Consider the following 26490-nt stretch of genomic DNA (forward strand, 5'->3'; position numbering starts at 1 on the left):
TCAGTCTCTTTAATCCTGTTACTAGGAGCTTCTTAACTAGCTAACTAGTTATTTTTGTCATTTTATTTCATTCCAAAATAAGATCCATTTACTTTGAAGTTGTCGCCAGAAGATAGGTACTGGTGACTACTGTTTTCAATTTGGTTTCTCATCAGAATATATGACCCACTAGTATTTTGAACAATTTCATCCAATAATGTAATTATACTTGGACCACTTGCCTGTGACTAATTAATCGAAAATATTTATTTCGTCAAGCTACTTGAAATTAGTTGCTTAATTTGAATTCAAATCAAATTCATTTAAAAATTAAAATCAATTCAAAGTAATTAATTGTGAAATGATCAGTAATCCCATCTCTACAAAACATGCTTTTCGTCATTATCAGATCTCAGTAATGAATTGGTAATTAATTGAATTTGATAAAATAGTAATTTTGTCGCTGAGAAGCGATCGTATGGAAGGAACAAATGATTTAAAACTACGTTATAATGGTTAAATAATACATTTGAGACAAATCGTAACGGAATCAATTACTGTAGGAATATCCATGATTAAAACGCCAGCAACTTATCAAGCAACGAACCCCGATCGTCGTAAAATGAATGCAGCAAGATGAACACCCCGATTGGTCGGCTATACACTACGCAACTCAGAAATGGCTCAACCACCAGCAGACATTGCATGAACTCGCGCATGAACTCTTGTTTTCCTCTCAATTCCAAACACCGTCACACATTCATGTTCATCGAGAACGCATGAATGGCGATCGCGAGCAATGGAGTAAATCGAAAGGAATGCCATTAAAATCCATTTGCGGTGCTGCATAAATTCGTCATGCGCCGATGGAGAAAAAACAGCGATACCTAAAGGTGTTACTGAACAACATTTTCCCGAAACAGTCACTTCCTGAAATCAAAAAAACCATCGCTACAAAGCGTGTTAGTTGTTAAGCTTTTTGAATAAACAAGACGTATCCGTGACAGTTTTGAGGGTATAACGATTTTTATGATTGCTTTTTGAGTGTTCTTCCAATCAGCTCTGTTTGATGGATGGAATGAATTATCGGTGACAATGGTACGTTTAATTGTATTTTTAATTTCAATGTTTAAACCAAAAACACAATGCTCGACACGTTGCTGGTCGACGGTTTAGATGGATAGGCTTTTCACATGCCACCACTCACTTGGAACGTGAAAAAAGGTGGACCCTCTTAGCTCATCGACCCTTGAATGTCAAAGTGAGGGGAGAACTGGGTCGAACAACACATGGATCGGATCATTTATTCACGTGTGTGTGTCTTAGATGACGAGGAAATGAACCGACAGAAAAAACCCTATTTACGAGACAAGGAAGTGTGTAAAAGTGCCTCGAATAGCCTTTTTAATTCAGTTTTATTGAATTTAAAATTGTTGACTCCAGTTTTAAAAATATCCAAAATGATCCATTTCTTTCCATGCTTTTTGGTTGATTTTTGGATTTTTCGTCCATTAATGTGTCTTCCGATATTTGTGAATAATATTCCATTCCATCCATCAAATCAGTGTAACAGGAGCCTATTGCGGCATTCATAAGGACACCTTGTAGAAGCTTTATTTAAATACGCATCGATATAAGAACATGTATCCCCTCAGCACGCATAAAATAATTCCCACAAAGCGACGATAAAACCTAAGCCTGTGCCATTAGACACCAAACATTAGCCGCCACGCGTCCTCTGCCAGTGGCTGTATGGGGTAGGAGGAAGAGCAGGGTTGCCTTTGCTCGAGAATGTGTACATTCGCGACAGGATCAGTCCTTCGGAGCAACACACAACAGAACAGAATCGATGTTAGAATGGGAACGATTCCCTCGCATAAAACCCACCGTAAATGCTGCAAAATCAAAGAAACTTCCTCAACAAACAATGAACTTACCGGGAACGGTTTCCTCGTTGAAGGTGATCTGCACCGTGTGGGTGCCGGACTCGTGCGGCGTGAAGCTGGCGATGAAGCGCTGATTACCGAGCGCCCGTACCGCCGACGTGACGCGACCCCCGTTGACAAGGATTTCCAAATTTCCCGAACCGGCCTGTGAACCATCGACTGCAGTCGAGTGAACCAAAATGGAGAGGCGGTTAATGTGGCTCTTTTTGCAGAGTAGTACGAAATCTGCTACTTACTCTCAAACTCTACCGGCCGTCCCAGCACACCGTCCGGTATGTCCTGCACGCGGATAGCCCGCGCGCCGCTAACATCCCGCCCGATCGGTTCGAATCCACCCTTCAGCTGGGAGCTGTACTTCGACTCGTACCGCGATTCGTTCGACTCCGTCCGATAGTTCTTCAAATAGCCGCCGGCACGGTACAGTCCCTCGTCCTCGATCACCGGACGCCTCGGCTGCGTCTCCGTGCCGAGCGAAAACTTGTTAAAGTGTGTGTTCTTCTCCGTCTGATTGTCCAGCGTCGACCGGTCGTACGTGAGGTCGGTGTTGAGCTGCCGCTCGGTAAGATTGGCCAGCGATTCCAGCGAGTTCTGCGAGAACAGATGCTTCGTTTTGTTGATCACGTCGTAGCTGTCCCGGCGCGACGGTTGCCCGTTCGCCCCGTTCACCTTAATGTTGGACGAGTAGTCCACCACGCTGGTGCCGGCGGCCGTGGTCAGCGGGCTGCGGACGACCCGCTCGAGCGTCGGGCTGTCCCGCACGACGTCACGCGTTACGGTCGATTTGTAGGTCGAGTTGCGCTCCGTCACCTTGTACGTGCCGTTGGACTTTTCGTGCATCGCAATCGGGCTGGCGACGCGCTGCTCCGTCACCGGCGACGGTATGTACCGGGTGCTGGACGTGCTGGTGCTGGTGGTCGTGATCAGCGGTTTCGGGCTGGCCGTGCGTGTATCGAGCAGCGTCGCCGACACGACCGTTTGCGGGCTTTTCAGCCCGGGGCTGGCGCGGATGTGCGCGATCGGGCTGCTCTCCCCATCGAGCACGGTGCGGATCGTCTTGGTGGTGTGGTTTTCCGTGCGGATCGTCTTCACGTACGAGCTGGCGGCTTCGTCGACGACGCCGCCACCACCACCCAACCGTACCGGGCTCGTCTTCAGCTCGTCCGAATCACGCCGCTGCGACAGCAGCTCCGTACTGCGCCGAAAGCCGCCGGAATAATCCGTCTCGGTCGCCGGGAACAGCAGCTTCGGCGAGGGACTGTGCCGGGCCGGGGACATTACGCGGCTCGTGTACGTCTCCTTGCTGGTGCTTTTGATGTACCCGCCCGGCTCGTAGTCCTGCGGCGACCGTGAGCCCGACTGTTGCACCGTCGGCGGCGAGTAGATCTCGCGCCTCAGCGATCCACTCTGCGTGTCCGCCTTGCGCGTCAGCGAGGACGCATTGAAATGGTACGAGGGGCTTTCCGAGCGCAGCTTGCCGTCGTGCTGGTGCGGGCTGGTTCGCGTCTTGCCCGACCGCCCCTTCGAGCCGACCTTCATGATAAAGGGCGACCCCTTCACGTCGTACCCGTTGAAGTAGACGTACACGCGGTGCTTGCCGTTCGAGCGCGGCATAAACGTGACCTGGTACTTGTTCTCCTGCAGCCGCTCGACCGAACAGACCAGCGAGCGCTTCTCGTGCACGATGTCGACGTGCAGCTCGCCGGCCACCCCGACACCGCGCGCGTCCACCTCGAACGAGTGCGCGCGCAGCGGCATCGCCCCGTCCAGCCCGTGCACGGACACGCCGCTCGGGTCGAACACGGCGCAGGTGAACGGGCCGCCCTGGATGTGGCGGCCCTGGTACGTTATGGCAATTTCCCACACGCCGGCTTCGTCCGGCTTGAAAATGGCACTGTGTCCTTCCTCGATCTGGAATGTTGACAATGTGTCGGTGGTCAGTGTGGATGCAAAAGCAAAGTGCAACGAACATTTACCTTCTTCAACGGACACTTGAGCGGTCGCCCGGAAGGACTGTAGGCGGTCACTAGGATGTCCTCGGTTTTCGGCGCACCGGTTGCGTTGACCAGCACTTCCACAAGGCTTCCGAGGGCGCACGGCGCCATACCGGGCGGGGCCACGTGTACAAGCCTTGGGAGTACCCGGAAGAAGTGTCCACCAAGTCTGGAAAGGCGGCAACAAAGAAAAGAAGAAGGAGACGAAGCATTAGGGATCCATTTTGCGCTGGGCAAGCAGCTTGACCTTACTGGTTGTCATCGATCTCGAGCACGATCTCGTGCATGCCGTACTTGTCCGGCACGAAGGTGCCCTCGCCCCGCGCACCCAGCCGCACCTGCTGGAGCGTGTTCGTGTTGGGCATGCCGACGTACGCCCGCACCCGCGACATGTCGACATCGCGCGACAGCGCCTCGACCCGGAACTCGGTCGGCTCGCCGACCCGCCCGGAGGTGCTCTCGAGCTGCACCGTCAGCATGTTCGCTAGCGGCGGGCGCGGGACGACCCACCGCAGCCAGGTCGTGTACGCCATCACGCCCAGATGCTCCTCGTCGGCCGTGGCCATATCCTTCGCGGCCAGCACGGGCTTAACGCCCAGCTTGAGGCCACCGTCGATCACCTTCTGCTGGTTGCTCTCCCACTGGGACGGGTCCGAGCTGAGCTTGTGCGGGTCGGGCACCGGGCCGCCAAGATCTTTGATGATTTCGCAGAACACTTTTCCATCGTTGAAGTCACTCTGATGGAGGGAGGAGAAGAAAAGCCCAGTTAATAAGGATATGGGCATTCGAATGGACAGCAACAACTCACCGTAAAGTTGGTCACAGGGCGCTTGATCTGTCCGTTCACCCACTTCATCGTCGCGTTGTAGCCCGGTCCGCCCGGGCGCATGAAGTAGGACAGGTACGTCATGCCGGACAGCTCGTCCAGCCAGCGTGAAGCGAGATACTCCGGCTCGAGCACCTTCGGTATGCCGAACCGCTCGTACGCCAGGTTCATGGCCCGCTCGCAGTTGCGCACCGATTCGCTCTGGTTGAGCGTGCGCCAGTGCGGGAACAGGCCCGGCTCGCAGTAGTCCAGCAGGGCGGACAGCAGCACGCCACTGTTCCAGTCCGTGGTCAGATTGCTCACCTTGCAGTCGGGCAGGGCGGCCTGCAGCCAGGCGAGCATCAGCTTGCGCGGCGGGAACTTACTGCGCCCGATCTGGTAGCGCACGATCAGCGACCAGATCAGGCCCAGGATGAGCTTCACGTTCCCGTTCACGATGTCCACGTTGCCGATGTTGACCAGCTTGACGCCGTCCGCCTCGATCGCGTTCAGCGCGGTGGTCACGTTCTCCAGGTAGTGGTGCTGGTTGGCGGGCCGTTTGTTCCAGGACGGCTTGAGTGGACGCTTCTGCAGCCCTTCGACGAGCGCACAGAGCAGTGTGCCGTCGCAAAAGTCCTCGTGGAACTCAATCACCTGTGGGGAAAGGTGGAGAATATCTCATTCCTGGGACTACGATGGCAAAACCACCCCTGCAGCCGTACTCACCTGAAGTCCAGACTCGCGCAGATGCTCGTTCACCCAGTTCTTGAACGTGTTGGCCTGAATCTCGACCCACAGGTCCTCATTTCCACGTATGTTCATGCCCTTGGCGGCTGTACCCTCGGGCGAGCGGGCCACCAGCCCGGCCTGGGTGATCTTCTGCAGCTCCGTCTTGCCATCTGGCGTGTGCTGCAGCAGCCCGGTGTGTGTGATTTTCGCTCCCTTCGGCAGCTCCATGTTGGGCGCTTGCTTGGTATGCTTTAGACGTTCTTCTCCTTCCTGCTCTTCGATCTTTGCGTGTTGTGGCGTTTAGGGCTCGCGCAGTGCTCCGGTGCTCAAAAACTATTGCTGCTCATTTTACGAACCTGTTTGCATAAAAAGGCAGAAAGTTTTACTTCTTCTGTTTTTGGAAGAGTGTATTTTAACGTTTTATTCTACTCCAAAAAATTAAAATTAAAAAGAGCGTAGAGTGCGTGTTCTATCGTTCACGAGCGTAGCTAGTCGAGTGAGCCGGTCGGCACGGTTGGCGGGTGGTTTTGTACGCGCTAACCGAAACACAAAGATCTTCGGCGTCGCGGAACGGATGTGAATGGGGTTTGGTGCTGCGCCAAAACGAAAACATTCATAACGCCATCAAGCGAAGGAAGGAAGTAGTGTACACACCGACAAACCGCTGTGTGCCACACATTGTCACCGACCGCCGATGGTCGTTGATTTGCAGCCGCTGATTGACGCGCTGTCGATGGTGATGATGAGGAGGAAGGAACGGAATAGTTTGCACCTAGGTTCCGGATAACGATAATAATGCGTCGCTGAAGGACCTCCACACATGGGAAGCGCGAAACAAGGCGTATGCGTATACGAAGGAAACCGCGCGAATGATAGTTTATTGGCAAAGCTGCGCTGTAAAACGTGATGACTTTTTCATGGTTAATTGAGCATAAATTCATAACGCGGTGTAGGCTTCTTTTGTTTTTGGGAACTTGGCCCATGATAAGTCTAGTAGCAAGCAGCTAGACAGATTGTGGCCGACATGATATCTTTATCGGATTTTTGTTTTGTTGGAGTTCTTTATGATTTATGTTGTTTGCTAATGCGCAGGATGTACGGTTCGCGTAGCTTTGGCAGAATCGGGTCGAGAGGTTATTAATCAAAAATTGCACAAAAAGCTTACACTTCCGAGTTTTCCCATCAATTAACTTTTGTGTTGGGGGTGTTCTGTGCTTCGGATATTTTTCGTATCCCTGTTGAAGTCCATGCGACGACTTGTCATAGACTGTCACATCATAAACAAGGTAACGTGTTACTCAATATCATAGATAGAGTTCAGAAAGTGTACTAACTACACCTTCTCCTTCTTCTTTTCTTAATGTCCTACGCGGACATGCAGGCCTATTAAGGCTTTCAAGACAGATTCTGTACCAAGCAGCCGGATGTAGTCAGACGGAGGGAGAGGAGGACCATATATGAGGCTTGAACCCATGACGGGCATGTTATTAAGTCTTACGATTTGACGACTATAGTACACAAACGCCCCATCACTATACTAACTACAGCTGATTCACGAGATACAGTATAATTAGAGACTGAAAACGGCCACAAAATATCGCGTATCTCGAGTTTCACGGTTTTTAGCCAAAATAACACTAATTTTTGTGCAATTTTACTACACTTAAAATCCGCCGCATTCGGCTTAACGAGAGATAGATGTAAAATACAATAATACTTTAAATGCTGAACTAATGCTAGTAGACGCTCATACAATCGAAAAACGACTAGAGGGAAGAACCTCATTGCGACTATTAGATGACAAGCGGTCCCATGGTACAGTCGTCAACTCTATTAGATGTCGCTCGCCATGGGTTCAAACCTAGAATGGACCGTCCCCCCGTAGCAAGGATTGACTATCCGTCTAAACGTCAAACATCATTGTGACTGGTCGAAGATTCTTTACGTTCCGATATTTTATAAAATTATGTAGTGAAAACTTATCCCTAACGCAACTTGCTTGCTTGTGCTGCCTGCCTCAGGACCTGGTTTTCATAAACAGTCGGAAATGCGTAAATATTATTGTGACGCTCCACTTGTACGAAACTGTTATGCCTTGAACTAGATATCGGTATGTGAATATTTATTTTACTCTTGGCGCATCTATTTCTATGGCGCATCTATTTAATAATTTTCTAAAAAATCACTTTCGCCTATTTTTCGACGATTTTAAAAGCTTTCTATACCTAGTAACAAGCACCTCGATCTACAGGGAATCTCAGAACAGTTCGGCCATCTTAGAAGTCGTATAGCATGTCGTGTCGTATTTTTTGAAACGTTTTCAATACGTTTTATCCAACGATATGCATAACCACACCACACTACAGAAGAGAATGCTCTATATAGGGACCGCCAATTACATCAGATCCTTTGAAAACTGCAGTCTTTCCAAAAAACAAACTAGTGTTTGACATTTGTGTACAATTTGTACAGTTTTCAGTGCTATAATCGAAGGAGATGTATATTTCCTACTTACAAATTGATCGTTAAAACCTTTAAAAGCATGGCATGTTCTCTTAAAACACCGCTTATAATACACCAAATTGTACCGATATTGATTCCTTTTCAATGGCGTTTCTTAATCATACTTTTACCATTCTACAAAAAATCAAATCTCTGCTTTTAGTTTGTTATCGAATATGCCATTTTTTAAATGATGTTCACCTGTTGACTGCGTTATTCCTACTTGCAACAAGAAACGTAAAAGTAAACTGTATATCGTTATCGGAATAATTAATATTAGGAATGAGCGATTTCATTATTTACTATTTTTTTAAGCTTTTCACTCACTAAAGCTAGTAACTGAAAATATGTTTAAACAAATGTTTTAACACATGACTCATGTCTGGTTGAAGTTTGCTTATTTGCTTTCCTCCTTTTTCTTTAGAATGTACAACTATCTAAAAACATGTGTTTCCCAAGTGAAACTGAAGCCATGCTGTTATTTCCATTCTCTTTCACTCTTCTCTCGCTCTCTCTCTCTCTCTTTCTTACACCCTCTTCTTTTGCCCATTTGCACATGTGTGTAAATGCTGACCATTTCCACTGGTGAAGATGACGTAACGCAGTGCGCACAGCATACCACCACGACAGAGCGCGAAAACAAAATCGGTCACCACACCGGTGCGCGCCGCACACTCAAGGTGGGGGGAAGCTCTCCCCGCATTCCTCGCAAGCATCAGTTCCACCCTCTGAACACCCACCCACTGGCTTTACAGGTGTAATAGTACGAGCTGGCACTCTGTTTGCGTGTGGCTGTGTGCATACGTTGAACGCGATCGTCACAAACACAACGATCGTGAATAGTCGTCGACTGTTGTTTACCGTCACAACCCGCCGGCTGTGAGCAGCGCTGTTGGGTGCGACAAAAAGTGTGTGTATTTTAAAGGAAAACTATTAGAAAAAAGTATCTTATTGTACAATTTATTTTTAATTATTGGACAATGTTTTAATTGCATTGGGGAGTTTCCTGCTTTGTAATGTATTGCCACACCGTTTAACCCGCGAGATGGCTGCATGATGACGCGAGCTTACAACCAGCACACAGGCGCGATGTCATTGTGCCCGCGGTCGTCCCTGGTTGTTGATTTGTTGATCAATCAACAGTAAAATTCCTTACGCGGCGGTGAGCTCATAAACCCGCTCGGAAGGTTCGTCGCTTGGTGGCGCGGCTTTAATTGTGGCTCGCTTTGCTTCTTCTAATGAATATTCAACTAAATGCTCACCTTCTAGCCTGCCATCTGCTGGTTGTGGCGGCATTCACATGAGCAATGGCAGTAAGGTGCCGCGTCGCCATCGCGAGGCCAGGTGACATCGCCATCGGCAAACACGCGCGCCACATGCACATGGCGATCGAACGGCGGAAGTGGAATGACAACGCACTCGGAAAGGTGTGACCCGGGTGGTGCCGTGGACTCCGGAGTCAAACCAGCATAAAACCCTCCCCGGGTGCGTTGACGCATTGGCGCGGTTTTGGAATCGTTCGCACTACGCAGCTCCATATTGGAAAACCTATTAAATCATGACGTGTGCTATTTCTGCGTTCACGATGGCCGGAAACCGAATGGAGCACACATCGATATCGATAAACCGCCTCATTATCTATTACTTTACGAGACAGGTTGGTCACGCATGGGGACGGCCTTTTCTTTATTCAAAAAAAGCTCACTATAGCGACAGCATTGCAGGAGAGTTTCCTTCTACAGCCTGCCTGCCAATAAGCAGATGATAAGTTGCTGTGTGTTTTTCAGTGTGTTTTGTTTGATGGCCTTTTGCATCAAATGGAGGGAAGGTAATCGGTCACATTATCATTTTGCTTCTCTTTTTTTGTACAACCAAACAAGCAAACAAACAATCAAACAACCGGGCGCCGAAGGTCAGCCCGCACGAGTATGGCATTTGTATTGAATAAAAGTGCTGTTGCTGATCGACGGTGATTTCAATCAACGATCGTCGTCCTCTTGATAGCTGATCGTGCTGCTGGCACTGCCATTTCAAATCCTCAATCCTCACAACTCACCTTTTACATACCAGTTTTTTGTGTTGTTTTGCTTTGTTTGTTTGGCTCAATAAAATGGTTGCAAAGGTGTAGTAAATACAAAAGTAAATGGATGGACTCCAATATACACTGGCACACTTCAGCCAGCCGGTCGATTTTTTTTCCGGAGTCCATCATCAGTAACCGGTCACGAAATGCAACCAATTGGACTTTCAAACGTCCTGGTCACTGGGGCTTGGGAAGGGGAATCAAACCACACACTCCTTCTCACACCTTGCTTGCTCTTCGGCTTGCAAGACACTTGCTTTTTCGGCTGCACTCGTTGGCGTCGTCGCATGTCTAGTTTTCCCGCTACGCATCGATAGGTTTTGAGGTTATGAAGAGGAGCCTGGTTGGAGGAGGAGCAGCGGGTACGGAGTTTTGAAACGTTTTGGAAAAATGGAAAGGTTTCAGCGGCAAGCACTGGCCCGCAGCTGCCAAAAAACAAACGGGAAGCGTCGAAATACGAATGCCTAAAGCGTCGCGAGGTGTGAGCTTTTGGTTTGTGCACGGTTCGGTGGTGCTTGGCAATTTGCGCCGTGCCGTGCCAGGAAGCATAAATATTGTACCCCAATTAGTTTGCCCTTTTTTCTTCTTCTTCTTCTTCTTCTTCTTCTTGGGTTTTTAAACGATCCCAAAACCGTCACATTTGTGACTTTGGCAGAGATCTTCATTGGTGTCGCTGTTGCCCACTTTTTCCCCTCCCAGCTGATCGGAATGATCGTATTAAAAGGCCTTTCAATCCAACTGTCTCGCTCTCTCTCTGCCTCTCTCTTCTTTGATTATGTAATAACTACAATCTTGTACTACATACCAATCCCTCCCGAAAAGAAAAAAAAACCGGTACCAAACCCTTTGCCGACCCAAATTGTTGGTCCGGTTATTGGACGCTACCTGCGGCGGGTAGAGGCTTTGCGGCCAAAAATCACCACAATCAATTACGATTGGTGCGTACCGTGCTCGCGCGCACAGCTGGTCGTGGAGGAAGCAATGAGCTAGAAAATAATTGAAACACAAATCGCACCGCGAGAGTCCGTCGCGAACGAACGTGCGAATCTTATCTTGATACGGTAGCCCGGTAGCCAACGATTGAGCACCCGCAATACTACCAACCCCACCTGACATAATGGCGATGGTGGGTTAATTAAGACCGCGTCAGCCAATCCAGCAGTAGGTCGTTCGTTGCTCTCTGACACGCTCTCCGGCTAATAGTTTTGTGTTGCGTTTTGTGCGCTTCTCGGTTTTCTCGGCGTTCGCGAAAGTCGCTACCGGCAGAAGGAAATGGGACGGTATGAAAATTGTGTCACCCGAACTGTCTCTTCGGCTGCTCAGGCCTGCCAACAACTTTACCATAATGATAATCGCCTGCGTCCGCCCCAGTAGGGGTGGAGAAAGAGAAAAGCTACGAAGAGATTTAATAATAAAAAAAATCATCTCCCTTGACTGTGGGAACCTTGACTGGCGAAGATAAACTGCCGTCGCGCTATCGATGCTGATGGTCATGTCGAATGAATGGGAGAAGGCATAGCACTGAGCGGTAGACTGAATTGGCAGGAGGAGAAAATAATACGCGCCACACATCAAGCTTGAGACGACGGTTGAGGGTCGGCGAAGAGGTCAGCCCGTTGACTAATAACCGCACAATCATTAGGGTTCAAAGCGATCGAAATGGCATATCGTACATGGCAATTCCGACCGACCGAACAATTCCGAAACGCAACCTTGAGCCCTCTTCTCCTGCATGAGTCCGCTTGCCTTTTGTGATAATGCACATCCACAACATCCTTTATGCTGAAATATGACAACCGCGAAGGACTTTCCGGGCTTTTAATATCGTTGCGTTACCTTTTTCTGCGCGCGCCCAATATGGAAGTTCGACAATGTCGCTCGGTTTAATTGAATGTTTCATGCTAAAACAACAAAAAAAAAATGCAAAGAATTCTTCACGACGGCGCCTTACACCAGACCTTGTTTTGGGGGGTTTGGGGACGACCGCCCAACCAAAACAAGAGACGGTGCGCTGAAGTTATTATCAAATTAGCACTCCGATTCGATGGGAGGCAGCGTTGATGCTCCGTCGAAGATGCCGCTCGCAAAGACAAAAACAAATCATTCAATTTGAGTCTTTGCACGGTTGTTGGGGGTAGATTTCTTTTTGTTTGCCGCCCTGTCTAATGAGTCTAATTCATCGAGCTGCGAAGTGGGCCACCCGGTGAATGTGCTACCAGCGGTGTGCGGCTGCTGCTTGGTCATTCCCGGTCGTAGAGAGCGGTAATCATCAGTGCAGCGGAATAAATGACAAAATAAATCCAGGCACTGTGTAATTGCACAATTAATTCCCAAACCGTGGATGGTTTTCGTTTCTATGCCGCCCCACGTCATCATGTTTTGCACATCAAACGGCTATTGTTGTTACCCTTTTTTGACATTTCAATGCCCTTGCAGTAGGTCAACTGTTCAGACACACAAAAAGCGTGCATAAAAACACGCACGTGCTTAAGGTTCATCGTGTCATCAGATTTAATTCGGTTGATAAGCGCTCCTCCACCAACCTCCGCGGTAGCTTCTCACTTAAACACTTCATTAACATAGAGTTCCATCCATACATTTCGCATTTGCTTATCTGCTGCTACCTCTCCTAGCCGGGCTTGCAGGGAATCTGCTCTCTTCCCCGGAAACCTTGAAACCAGCGATAAATGGGCAAAGTGCTGTGAGAACGTGTCAGGGTCGGTTCCCAGCAGCTCGAGTCAAGCAGCTCGCTCGAAATTAAAGGCCCTGCGCCATTGTTCGGCCCGTTCGAAGTGCAGCTGGCTACATAGCTGGCCCTCGCTAATGCACCTTTTTGTTCAACGGTATGTAGAATTAAATGGATTGCACGTGCACAGCTGTGTGTGCAGTTCGAGGCAGCAGCAGCAGTGGCACGATCGCATCTTGAGTGATGAGCCCTGTTTTTTGCTGTTGTTGTTGTTCTACTGTCTGCGTTACAATGAGAAAGAAGAAATGTCGCGGCGTGATTCAACGTGTACGTTGAACAGGAATGTAATTGGAGCACGTGGGGAAGGAGCGCATTCCCCACACCGGAAGCGAAATGGCTTGATCACTACTTGATGGAGGGGGGAGGGGCTGTTAATCACGTAATGGATCAAATTTGTTAAATTATATTGCATGAATTGTTATTGCGCTGTGTTGAGGTGGCCGGAATTCGAAAGCAGGTTCGTCGCTTATGTGATCACGTATGAGCCTTTTGATGTATCGGGGGGTGTGATTAAAAAGGCGTTTCCTCGTCCCTATCAACACGCCCACCGGGTGGTGATGGGTTGGTACTACGAATTGATTGATGATTGTCCACAGAGAGAAAAAATTGAGTAAATTAAATAACGTTCGTCACTTTAAGTCTTTTGATTATGACCGATGTGTATGAGTTGGAGGATTATTGCTTTCTATTGTGTAACAGGTGTCAATCATTCCAATCGACTCGTTTGCATTTAAAATTAAAATACTCTTATTTTAATCCATCCGTCATGTCGCAGGAGAAATATTTTTAGGTTCGTCACTTTGAGTCTTTTTATTAGTGGTGCATGGTGTGATCATACATGCCTTGAACGATCATCAGTTAAGTCTTCTAACTGGTGGCATAGTTCAAGTGTTTTAACAGGAGACAGCTATACAAACTGAAACGCTTGCAAATAAATCATAATACATTGTTTAAAACCACATTGCATGAGTACCTTGACGCCGTTGAGGTTCGTCACTTTGAATCTCTTGATAGGCGGCAACAGTGTGCAAGGCTCATACGTTCGTCGCTTTAAGTCTTTTATGGCACAGTTGAAATCTTTTAACAGGTGACAACCGTACAAATCCACATGTTAGTATTTAAATCATAATACTTTGTTTAAAACTCTGCTCCACATCGTATGAGTATCTTCAGCTATTTGAGGTTCGTCACTTTGAGTCTTTGGATAAGTGGCAACAGCTAGCAAAGAAACGTTTCCATTCAGAAATCAAACCGTACACGCCTATTTACGATCATGTGGCAAACGATTAGAAATCGCTTAATGTATGCCAAAACCTGTATACAGTTGATGCCTTCCTCATCCCCCCTCCATCACATGAATGGAGTTGATTGATCGATAATGTGTGTGTTTTTTTCTTCTCCTATTGGCAAATCTCCATCACCACCGGGTACGCCCCCGCACGTTCGCTTCATCTATTTCCGGTGGTTCCGGTCTTTTGCCGAGCTCGCGTTCGAAAGTGAATCTGAATACGAGCAACCACGCGCGATATGTGCGGGAGCGTTCGTTACACGGTGCTGCTGCTGCTACCCTTACTCCCTCGATCGCGATCCCATTTCGACCTACGGTAAAAATGCAAATCGCAATCGCAACACCCCTACGCACCTAGCTTGGTTCGAGCTGGGTTGTTCGATCGTTTGCAAGCGTCTGGCGGTGGCCGCCAGCAACGCCAGCAACCCCAGGGACGTTAGCCCGTGTTTGCGATGCTGCGTTGGAGTGCTCGGAATTGAATACAGAAACACTCGGAGGACGCGGGCATTCCTCGGGTCTGCGTTGCTCTGCGTTGGTTACGCGGTCATACCACTCGCCGAAGGTGAGAAGAAGGCGCCCCGGATCTGTTGGCGACGATGACGCCATCGCGTTTTTTTTTTTTGTTCGCACTGCAGATGCGTAGGATGCGTGCCCCGGCTGGTGTTAGCCACCGTAGAACTTAACCTACAAAAATCACCTTCCTCCCGAAATGATTCGTGTATTTGGATTTTTACGCTCGCCTGTATGTGTGCCCTCTGCGTGTGCGTGTGCGGTTGTGCTCTACACGTCGAGGTTCCCCTCGCGCGCCTTATTTGGAGCGTTGTTGCGTACGATCGAACACGATGGAATGTCATAATGTTATAAAAATAATAGAAACACGCGTTCGAGAACGTTGCCAGGCGCAGCGGAGCGTGCGAGAAGGATTTACTTTCGATTTTTTGTTTTTGTTTTTCGAACGATCGTGAAAGTTTTCGAAACGGAGCGGAGGGTATCCGTATCGTCCGGTTGCACGATAAGATCCTTTGCCGGGTACGATACGCGAGTTGCTTCATTCTGTCGTCGTCTCGTCGTCCGTCACTTTCGTTGGCGCAACGTCCGGCGGCAACTCGCCGCGCAATTAACACACAACCGCACCGCCACCCCCGGGTTGGCCCCACTATTGCGCTTGATTGGAAGAATGAAGCTTCAAAGAGTGAGTGGCGCAAAAAAGAGAAAAAAATGCGCAAACGCGTGTAGCAGAATCCGAAGGAGAAAAGAGCGAGAAATAAAGCCTCGCTCCTTGCCGAGACGAAACGCGCGATGCTGGACCATGCGGCCGAAATGCGTCGCAGACTGGTTTTTTTTTAAGCTCGTCTCACCTACACGCGCACTGATACAGTGAGTCTCTCTCCTACTCACTCACTCTCGAGCTCTCTCTCTCTCTTTCTCTGTCTCTTGCTTTATACACATAAGGGTAGTAGCACCACCAAAACAAATCACCCACAGGGGTGGTTTTGAGGGGTGAAGGCTTAAGGGGGGGGGGGGGGGGGGGGGTTTGCGTTGGTCATTGAAAAGGTCTGAGACCGTAGCGCGAAGGTAGAAGGACACCCTACCGATGGCAATTGCGAAGAAAAGCCCATCCGCTTGCCATGCAACCGAACCGTTCGGCTATGTTTGGGCCGAATCAAGCGAACATATGGGAGAAGAACACGTTCGTTTCAAATCCTCCCGTGTACATAAGAGTATGTTGAAAAATGAGCAATAAAATATGAATATTACCCGCAGTGCTTTCATTGCTTTCCTTTCTGTTTTTTTGAAACCAGTTCCAATCCGATTACGTTTTTCAGCAGCTTCCCAGCTTCCCCAGCCGTACAAGAGGGGGATGTGTAAACTGTACAATCTGGCAAGGAAAAAGCACTTGCAATCCAATCCAGTCGCACACAAAACAAACAACACTCGCAACACTGTGCTTGCGCCTTTGTCCACCCCTGTGTCCCGGTGGCCGGAATGGTATTTGACCGTTGCGTAATTTGTTTGCCTTATTACATAAACTTCGGTAAACTTCGCTCCCTGTGCAGTACGCGACACTCTCGCCTGGGCTGTACAGTGGTGTTAAGTGGTTCTGTACGATTACAGCAAAGACGGAATACACGCAACAAACGTTGCCGCTTCGACCTAGAAAGCTAACCTTCTCCCCCTAATCATCGTAAACGTTACGACCGGAACAAGTGTGTAGACCTGAGTTGGTGGGTTTTAAAGGTGTTTGAGTGTACGTTACGTTTTGTTACCGATTTACTGTCCCAATGGGTGTTACAAAATGGTGACTTAGATGCTTTTTTTTTTTGCTCAATCTTGTCGCAAGGTCACATTCATGGTGAGAAAGGAGAGAGGGGGAGGGGGTACATGTATGGGCGGGCTCGCGACACTGGAACAACACCAACACACAAACACACACTCCACATCCGCAAACACAAGAAAGAAGGCACACATGGCAAACAGCAAATCGTCGAAGCAAGCCCTTGCGTTGCTAAGGTTCGTCGCTAGGCGTTGCGCTGAAATCTATCGTTTTTCTATCGCGCGGGGATTGTCTGTAAATCCGCCGTAAAACACTTTCGTTCTCTTTCTTTCGTCACTGTTTATTTCGCGCTTGATGGTGATGCTGTCCTCCTAACACAACCAGCAACCACACCTACACACTAATGTACACTTTTTTCTGAATTGTGACACATTTTATTATTCACCTCACACCGTTCAGTGCGCACGCGCGGGCACATGAACTCGCCCGATCACCATCATAAGCCGCTGTGTGGTGTGCCCGCACGGCGTTACTATTTTTGGGATGATTTCATTTTTGTAAAAATATTCCCCCGCAACCCCACCACACAATCACTGCGGTGCACTCACAAAACGTACACAAAGACACACCGCGCACAGTGGTTTTGATGAAACTGCATTGTTTAGTCGGGGTGACGCGATATGATGATGATGCTGGGGTACTTGCCGCTCGGAAAGCGGAAGTGTTCAGCTGGAGCTGTTGGTGGTGGTAGTGATGCTGGACCGAAAGGGTGTTTTTCTCTTTTTTTGAAATCAAGATCTCGTCTGAACAATAGCACAGCGATACCGAACCGTTGACCACCCGTCGTTGGGGTGTAAGTGTGTAAAAAGGCAAAAGGAAACGGAAAGGGTTCGCGCGACGTGAGCGATGGAATGGGAGTCTCCCTTTCCCTTTGCCAGGTAACTCCGCTACACACACCTCGCCGCCCTACGGGATACGGTTTCGCGCTTGCACAATATATCTTCAAGGTGCGCCATCTTAATCCTCCGCCCTTTTTTTGCTTGCTTGCTTGCTTGTGTCACACACCACCTTCACACACACACACACACTGGCGGACGGTTACACACAGAGATCAGTAGGCGCGGATGCACTTCAGCCTCGGCGATGTGATTCATGCGATTTATGCGCGCACATTCCTGGAAACTGAACTGAACGCCCTGCCTTTGCCCCTGCCTGCCCTTTTCCCGCCCTTTTGCAGCACGTTCTTCCGCACCCGCTCACTCACACCAGCTCAAACACTAGCTCGCTTGCTCACTCGCACTTGCGGCAGCAACTCACCTGTGCGGATTCTTCGCAGCAACATCAGCACGGCGACGCCACACGCTACTGTGCTCTGTGTGTGAACAATCTTCTAACAGCACACGATGAAACTGATGGCAAATGTGTACGCCCTGCAACGACCGCACCTTGTTGATTAGAAACAATCACGCACACATACACACACACTGGTTTTGATTTGACGGTAAACAACAATATTGTTCCACTGTGGTGAACGTCAAACCGTTCAGCTTGATCCGGGGACCGGAGTTACGTGCGTCCGAACGCTTGCGCTGCTCGACAGTTTTTGTGACGGTCGGTGCTGCGATGGTTGAGCGGTTGCGGGTCTCGGTGCTCGTTGAGAGATGCCCTCTCTGGTTGCCTGGTTGCTGCACTATGGGCCGGATGGTGGAAAGATAGAGCGAATGAGATTGAGAAATGAAAAAAGCATGAGAAATTGTTGATTTTTGTTTGTTTTATAGAATATTTGTTCGCTATTAAAAAAACATAATAAAAAATTAAAATGGAAAAAATCAACATAAAAACGATACAAATTAAACTGGTAAAGAAAATAAATTTACCGAGAAAGCGCTAAAAGGGCTAAGCCGTCACGATGGGTAGCGGGGTTGTCAAACTCCCGACTAACGTTAAATAATCTTTCGGCAGAGCGACCAAGAATAACACATATATAATTTTAATTTTTAATTCGCTTACAGTATCATAAAACTAATCTAGCAACTTACCTTAACCAAAGTCTTTTTGTTTAAAAACGTGAAATTTCATACGTTCTCGGAATTCGTGTTTTTCAGCTAAAATGCATTTGTTTAAAGATCGTTTTCTCAAGTACCTTTATGATACTAGACTCTTTTACACTCCTACTGCTTTGAGGTACTCTGTCCAACTCAGATTGAAACCAATGGTCGCTCAGATATAATCATTTAAAAACCTGTACAAAGACTCCAACCCATTGAAATCTTTTAGAGCGTTTTGCCTTTTTCGTAGAATATGGTTCGTATACTTCCGTTGGTTCATCGCACCACTGCTTGTACGACAATTATTCAGAGGAGATACAATTATTAAGGGGACATGTGTGCTCCTAGTTTCCCAGTGCCTAGTTCAACCATTTGTATAGACCTCAGCTGTGGTCGGTTGCGTACAGCTCTTTATACCTTTTTGGCGGTTTTCCTTTTTAAACCATTTCTGTCACACCATTAGGAATTGGTTTTCATAAGTTTTAGACTTTCCTAAAAAATGCAAACAAGTTTTTTTCGGTACTAACTATTTCAAAAAAAATATCGAAAAAGATTAAAAAACGTAACAAAAATTATAACATATGAGCAAAAGCTCCAACTAAAATGCTTTTTAACGAATGGTGTTGAGAACTTTCAGTGCAAGCTGTTCCGAACGCATTAGCATAAGCTTGCAGCATGAGCTTGAAGCGGAAGCTTCATGGAAGCTTTTGCTTTTTTAGGGGTGGATCGGAAAGTGTTACTGGAGGGTTGAAGAATCTTTACGTTAATGTTTGAGTGATTTATAAAAAAAGGTTTGATGGCGAGATTTTTAGTGTTAACATGTTTTATTTTTTTTTTTAATTTCTTATACAGTTCGACCTCACTGGTAATAATTTCAATTTCACTGACAATTGTTTTGTTGTTTTTTTTTTTATATCGGATTTTGCATACCAAACTGTTAAGCCAATTATCGAGCGTTTAACCAAAACGCGTTAAACTTTTGAATTCTGACTGCACAAATGTTCTTCTTCTTATTGGCATGGTAATGTCAGCTTATACAGGCTTTTGAATTTTAGTTAGTACCATGCAACCGGATAGTCGGTCCTTCCTATGATGCTTAAACCCACGACGGGCATGTTATTAAGCCCTGTGAGTTGACGACTGTATCGCGGGGCCGTCCCTTTAGCTTCCAACTTTAAATCTAACGTATTCAATATTTCAAAAACAAAGAATCCCTTTCTTACTTTCTTTTTTGTACTTACCACTTACTTGTCCTTTAAGCAGGCGAATATACATTTCTTCCTTCACCAATAAGCTTATCCTAATCCAAGTACTCATTTTTTTATCCTTCCAAATCCTTCCACGTCACTTCCAATAAGAATTTTCTGGGAACCCGGACAATCCAGTCCGAGCGGATTATCGGGTATTCGTGGAAGGGTGCAATTTAGTATAAAAGTAGGCCATGTTTTCCCTAAAGAGAGATTCAAACGCAGAGATTTAAGAGGCGAAAGAACTCCGTTGGAGCCAAAGCCTCTATAAACTATTCAAACAACAACAATTCAAACGCAGAGGTTCTTGGAGTTAACACCTTTAATTCTTATGGCCAAAATAGGACAGAGCCCCTGGATTTCCAAGCTGAACGCTCCGACTGTATAGGCTTCCAAACCTTTGGATCAGAAGAATCTAAGGGGATCGACTGGTTAGTAGGCAAAGTGTCAAAGGCTCTATCCAAAAGTCAGCTGTTTGTTTTTCCTCCGCTACGATCCTGCAACTCTTGCGGTGGGCCAATCCAATAGGCCTGCTGGAGAAGCCCGGCTCGTAACACTTACCTTTCGTTGGTTCCATTTAAACATATTTTCTTTCATCCGCCAAAAATACCAAAATCCAACAAATACCCTTTAAATACAGTGGATTTACCTAATCTTTATTTCGTTCGCCCAACATTCGCTAGCTACAAAATCGAATGCTGCCGAAGAAGAAGCGGCTGCCACTATTCGCGTCGCCCCCAGGGCACCCCTCCGACCCGGATAAATTCGTCGGGCAAATGGGGAGTAAGGGCGCAAATAGTAGTGGTATACACCGCTGCGTATAGTCAAGTAAATGTCAACGCTATACTCTCACATCCTTATCACACATACACACACACAAACGCACGCTCCGCTGTCCCGTGCACTACGCGCCTACTGCTGCTCATCCTGCTCGGCGGACGAATCGTAGCTGGCCGACTGTAGCAAGCTCTCGTTCTCGGGCAGCTCGTCCTGCCGCTCGACCACCGGGATGACACGTTCCGGTTTCGGGGCACTCTTGGCCGGGGCAGCGGGTGCGTCCGCCTCCTGCCCGGCTGCATCGCTCTCGGCTGTCATGGAGGAGGTGGCGACCGTTGCCACCGTGGTGGACGAAGGTTTGACCGTGCTCGTGCTGGCAGGGGCAGCCGTTGAGCTGGGTGAGCTTTCCTCGTCCGCTTGCTCTGCTCCCACCTTAGCAGCGAGCGGTACGCTCCCCGTTGCCAGGGAGACGTCAGAGGAGGCGGCAGTTGTGCTGGGAGCGGCTGTAGTGCTCGTCGTCGTCGTCGTTGTCGTCGTTGGTGCCGGTGTAGTCGTCGTCGTGGTTGTGGTGGTTGTTGTCGTCGTGGTGGTGGTCGTGGTAGTTGGCTCCTCCGTCGTGGTCGTTGTCGTCGTCGTGCCGGACACCTTCGACGGTTTCGATGGGCGGGTACGGCGGCCGCGTGTCGTCCGGGACGTCACCGGCGCTACCGTGCTTTCCGTCGGCTCGACCGTGGGCTTCGAGAAGCGGGACGAAATCTTGGTCGGTTTCACCGAAACCGTCGGCTTGGGCGAGGTCGACCGCGGCAACTTGCCTGGGCGCGTCGGGCGCGTCCGTCGCGTCGTCCCGGAGGAAGTGACACCGTCCTCGCTTTCCGTCGTACTGGCGGCGGCAGCCGGGGACACCGTACCAGCAGCCTCCGTCGTGGACTGCGCTCCCTTCGAGCCGTCGCGCAACAGTGGACTGTACTTCTTGCGAGCGAACAGCCTGTTCAGACCTCCCTTCGCCGGGACGGGAGTGGAGCTAGCTGCAGCAGCAGCGGCCGCCGCCGTAGTCGTCTCCTCCTCGGCCAGCTCCTTGCCCTGTTTGCGGTCCTCGGCCGCGGGCACCTTGTCGAGACTGTCCGCGACCGGCACGCCCGGACGGCTCTGGTCCTCGTGCTTGTAGACTGAAAATATCGATTGGACACGCTGTAAGACAAACTCCAACACCGGCCCGAACCGTGACTCTGTACCTTCACCCCAAACTTTCGCAGGCAAGTGGCCACCGGTGGTGCCGTTTATGCTAGTAGTAGTAGTAGTAGTGGTAGTGGTAGTAGTAGTGCTGCTGGTCGTGATATCACTATCAGTGCTAGTAGTAGTGCTAAGCGTGCTAGTAGTAATGGGCGGTGCAATGGTAGTGACAGTGCGCGTGTTTAGTGCAAGCGTTTCCGCCCGACGCCGGTCACCGATATCGTCCACCTCGTCGTAGTACGGCACCTCGGAGGTCACGGGTGCGGTCGGGCGCCGCTCGTCGAACGCGTACGCCACCGCCAGGTTTTGCTGGCGCAGCTGCGCCAGGAAGTAGTCGCTGAACGTGCTAAAGTTGCTGAGCTGCGCGTACTGCCGCAGCTGCCGGTCGTGCGCCTGGGCTACGCGGGCAATCGCGGCGTCTAAAAGCAAGCGTCGATCGTCACCAGCCAGCCCACCGCCATCGAGAGTGATGGTCGATACGGGTGTCGGCGGCGGTACGAACGGTACGGTGTTTCTATTGTTTCTAGCGTGAGCGGGCGTGCGGGCGTTATTTAACCGCTCGCTAGGACTATGAACGTGATGAACGCTGCGCAGATCGCTCTGCGCATGATCATGAGAAAGATGATGATGGTGATGATGATGATGATGATGATGATAGTGTGAAGAAATGTGATTTGCATCGAAATGTCGTCTTTGCGAACCGTCGGGTGGTGATGGTTTGGATGCGGTTTGGGAGGGAAGATGAGCGGGACGGCGTTCGAGGTGATCGAGCTGCTGAGTTGGGTTATGAAATGGGCTTGGGGCGTACGGGGAAGCAAGCAGATGAAGCGCATACCGTCGGCTACGAGAAGCACGAGAAGAGGAGGAAGCGAACCCTGAAGACAACTGACCTTTGGGACCGCCGAGCCGCATGCGGCGGAACAGTGCCGCCCGTGCCTGTTCGTCCAGCGGGCTGGCCGACGCGATCGCCACCAGCGCCACCAGCGCTAGGCAGAGCGTTCCAGTTAGCCTCATCGTATCAGCGGAGGTGGGCGGGGAGATTTACACTGCAGAAGAAATGGGATGAAGGGGACGTGTGGGGGAGGGAGGGAAAACGACACGAACTTTAGTTTGGAATATCACAGATCACTGACGCACTGCCGCTTAAGGGAGCACTCTTAAGAGAGGACACACCATCTCGGATGAAGCACAAAGGTTGCACAACAAACGTACCCACAAATCAACCGATTGCTTGTTTCTCGTCTGCCAAGCTGCGGCACAAGTTCACTAGCAGCTCCACTACGGCCCCCAGACACTGGCAGTTTGTGGTGTGCTTGCCGTGGCAAACGTTAACAACCCCGTGTGTCACTGAATGGAGGTGTCTCCTTCCTTCTTCCTTTCCTTCGCGCGAGTACCGTTCTCTTTTTTTGTGTGTAATTTCCTTTCAGACAGAACCTCACCCGCTATGACATTCACGATCACGAACTGAGTGGGGTGGGGGAGGAGTGGGGATAAAGGGGTTGGGGGTCTCTAGCGATAAGACTCGAGGGGTTTTGGCACGACCTTTCTCTCTACCTCTCAGGGTTCGGTTGATGTCTAGGCCTGTGTCCTATGGCCAGCCACTCCTAGACCCAGACACGGGTCTCCGTGCACGTTTCACAAGAACTCACCCTTATTTTGCACACACACACACACGCACACACAAACGCACACGTAAGGTGTACCACACGATCACACGAAACACGATCGTGCTGGGAAACGAGCGGCACAGACGCGCTAAAAAATCCACGACCGAACGCGGATGCGATTGATCACAGAATGAAAGGCGGCTTCTCGGTGGCAAGGCGCAGGCTTCATTTCACCACCCTGAAACCAGCAAACAAACGAACAAAAAAACCTGTACCCTTTTCTGTGTATGTGTGTGTGTTGGTGTGTAAGCAGGACAGACAGAGTGTTCGGGGTGGTGGGGCTGTGGGTTTTACTGCTTCCTTGCACGCCCGTCACGCAACACCGAAAAGCCAACCCAAGACGCTGAGACACACCGACGACGACGACGACGACGATGTGAATGCCTTCCCAGCCGTCGCATGCATAGATTTGGAGCCCTCGCTCTATGATCGTACGTCTTTATGTGTGTGTGTGCTTATGCCGATATTTATGCCAATCTGCCAACTGGCTCCCTTGTTGCCCGCACACTCGTCTACTAGTAGGCCGCTGTGCTACCGGTTCGCGAAATTATCATACTGATCGTTGACATTCTTCGAGCCATTCGCAAGCATGGCAACCCGCACAGCCGTGATAACATCTAAAGCGAAAGCATTTCGCGCACCGCATGTGCAACAACTCACCACTCACTTGGTGCCAGGCTTTGCATAAACTGTGCACCATCAATAACGCTTCCTTCCGATCGCGATCGTGGTACAGTGGACTCGTGGAAGTAGGTCGACTGGGGGCTTAACATGCACGCGAAAAATGAAGGAATAATGCTTGCGATCGCTTGCCCGGTCATCCCCTGAATCCTGGCTGCATGTGCTACGTTGCCGTGAGCCAACCCCTATGACACATATTGCCTTCTGCCTGTCTCGGTGGGTATCCGCGTGCTCTTCTGGGTTCCGGATTCCAACCGTTGTGACCGTGAAGAAATGCTAATCGCTTCCCGACCGTGGCCCAACTAGGCGGGCGATTTTAAACTACCTTATTTTTTTTTTGCGTCGATGATAAGAAAGGGAGAAGGCTGATCGATCGTTAATAGGCCATGTTTATTGACCGTACCGCAGAAGTGGTCTGGTCCGGCGCGGTTAATGCGCGGTACGCAAGCGAGATATCGCAAGTTAAGCTCTAGGATGGTTGACAATATGGATTTGGAGGGATAAATGGCTTCACAGCCTCTCTAGAACCAGTTCCGTTAACGGGAGGGGGGACCCATAGTGAAGAACCGCATTATCATAATGCTTTGTAGACAACACAACCTGTTCGGAAGACTGGAAGATTCCTATTCGGTGCGCATTAAAAGTCAACGCATTAGAGCAGTGGGTCAGGTGTAGGATAAAAAGTAAAATGTAGTTTTATGTGATATTAAAGCTTAGAATAGAATAGCTTAGAACATAGAAACGAATTCTGGAACGTCGTCTAGATGGTTTGAATGACAGCATTGAAGGATTCAGATGGATACAATTGTGATAGGCTTGAATTACGATATTTATTATTATGTGTTATACTTCATCATTGAAATGATGCTTTCAGATCTGAACCCCTCAGAAGCCGATAGAGCCTTAGTAGCCGGTCGAAACTACGATCACTTCAATTTTGTACCATTCTATTTAATTTTCTGTCAAATCCAAGATCCATAAATTACTTCAAGTCCCCTACATACCAATCTCCAAAAAAAGCCCCATTCCCACCAAAGTAATCTATGTATAGTCATCTTGGTAAAAGCACTTGTGCAAGATCACTGTTTTTTAGAAAATAAAGGTTTTCAATTATGGTTTAATTCCAGAAATAAATTTGAAACCAAGGACCTTACATCAAATCCCCGTCCATTAGGACGACCAAACTAAGATCCGTAATCCCCCACTTATAGTATATCTAGCTATCTTGGCCAAAGAGGGACTTCAATTTATTGTTGATCTTCATTAACCAATCTTCTTGGATCGACTTTAAGCGAGAGTGATGGTAATAATAAGAGCTGTTTTGTGTCTAAACCTGAGTTTGATAAACAAAAAACTAACCCATGTTAGAGTATCTTAGAAGGTCGTCTTCAAAGGCCTTTGCAATCTGCACAAACTACGAATTAAGCCACTTGTGCTGTCAAGCTAAGCAACTATGCCTACATGCTAATTTTTAATTTTATTATTATTTATTTCTTTTTTTTTTTGCCTCGCTGGGCTTTACTATTTTTACTTAAAACTAGGGAAGGAGGATTGCTGGATGGGAAAGATGTGCGGAGAGAATAGATTAGCACGAATCGTAACGAGTAAGAGTAAGTAAGAGTAAGAGAGCATGGAAGCGGGATAAAGGAAGATTAGGAAGTCAAAAAGATTGTAGTAGTTGTTGAAGGACTCACACGCTCTAAGCCAAGGGTCGTTCTATGCGAAAGTGTAACGCATCCGTGTATTGGGATTGAAACGAAGGGGGGTCTGTCACGAAGGCAACGAGGCAGGAGCATACAGCGGAATATTGGACAGTACGGAAGGAGCATTAATGTTAGCGGTAAGTAAACCGGCAATAAACAAAGCCTGCTGAGCATTTGAACAACCCGGCAACGTACCGCGCGAGTATGGAGGCATGCTGCTATTGTAACCATGCAGGAATCTATGGACTGCGATACGAGAGAATGTTCTTCTTGGTATGTTCTCAAGCCCTTGCGTTGGCTGTAGTACCTGACGGAGTCCAAACTATGGATGCATAGTCAAGGATGGGACGTAGCCAGCAGCAGTAGCGAGCTTTAAGGCTGGTTAAGTCGCGTATTTCGGCGGCAGATCAAGCTGAAAGACTTATTGGCTTTATTGACAACAAAGTTTTGTGTGCTCCTTGAACTCCCAGGAGTCCTTCGCGAAGGACAGTCTATTTAAAGTTGCCCCGTCTAAAATGTAGGAAAATAGAGTTTTATCTAATCTGCGACTGAAAGAGATCACGTAGCATTTATCGAGACAGAGGATCAAGTTGTTCATTGAAACCGTTCAACCTAACAGAATAATGCCTGTCAGATAGAAAAGACTTGAGCCATGAAAGAACCATTATGATACCTAATCTTGAAGCTAATAAGCTAATAAAAATAGTAATAATTATGCTTTAATTATCTATAAATTACCAAGGATGAAAAACAATGCTGTGAGTTGAGCAAACTTGACTATTTCAGAGGTTAT

General features: G+C 48.5%; 2 protein-coding genes across 3 annotated transcripts in view; both read right to left on the minus strand.

Moving 5' to 3' along the window:
• LOC120952049 (filamin-C) overlaps window positions 1–17961 on the minus strand; it is a 40350-nt gene extending 22389 nt beyond the window's left edge. Inside the window, exons 1-7 of one of the 2 annotated variants that reach the window (XM_040371142.2) lie at window positions 17662–17959; window positions 5448–5806; window positions 4725–5375; window positions 4169–4653; window positions 3899–4085; window positions 2162–3833; window positions 1917–2084 (exon numbers count right to left, since the gene is read on the minus strand). In XM_040371142.2, the coding sequence (XP_040227076.2) occupies window positions 1917–2084; window positions 2162–3833; window positions 3899–4085; window positions 4169–4653; window positions 4725–5375; window positions 5448–5678 (3394 nt within the window). In that variant the 5' untranslated portion in view covers window positions 5679–5806; window positions 17662–17959. Of the gene's footprint in view, window positions 1–1916; window positions 2085–2161; window positions 3834–3898; window positions 4086–4168; window positions 4654–4724; window positions 5376–5447; window positions 5807–17661 lie in introns of both variants that reach the window. The other variant, XM_040371150.2, reaches the window with a different exon arrangement.
• Window positions 17962–20274: 2313 nt separating this feature from the next.
• Window positions 20275–22660, minus strand: LOC120961392 (mucin-5AC-like). The gene is made up of 2 exons (XM_040385105.2): window positions 21649–22660; window positions 20275–21582 (listed from the first exon to the last, which is right to left on the minus strand). The coding sequence occupies exons 1-2, from the start codon at window positions 22658–22660 to the stop codon at window positions 20552–20554; spliced, it is 2043 nt and encodes a 680-aa protein (XP_040241039.2). The 3' UTR covers window positions 20275–20551.
• Window positions 22661–26490: the final 3830 nt, after the last annotated feature.

Source organism: Anopheles coluzzii, chromosome 2, assembly GCF_943734685.1.
Source record: "Anopheles coluzzii chromosome 2, AcolN3, whole genome shotgun sequence".
Classification (NCBI taxonomy): Eukaryota; Metazoa; Arthropoda; class Insecta; order Diptera; family Culicidae; genus Anopheles; species Anopheles coluzzii.

Coding starts and splice junctions, on each gene's coding strand:
- LOC120961392 (XM_040385105.2), bottom strand. CDS start 22,660: ATGAGGCTAACTGGAACGCTCTGCCTAGCGCTGGTGGCGCTGGTGGCG. Junction 21,583..21,648: donor TGCGAAAGTTTGGGGTGAAG/GTACAGAGTCAC, acceptor CGATATTTTCAG/TCTACAAGCACGAGGACCAG.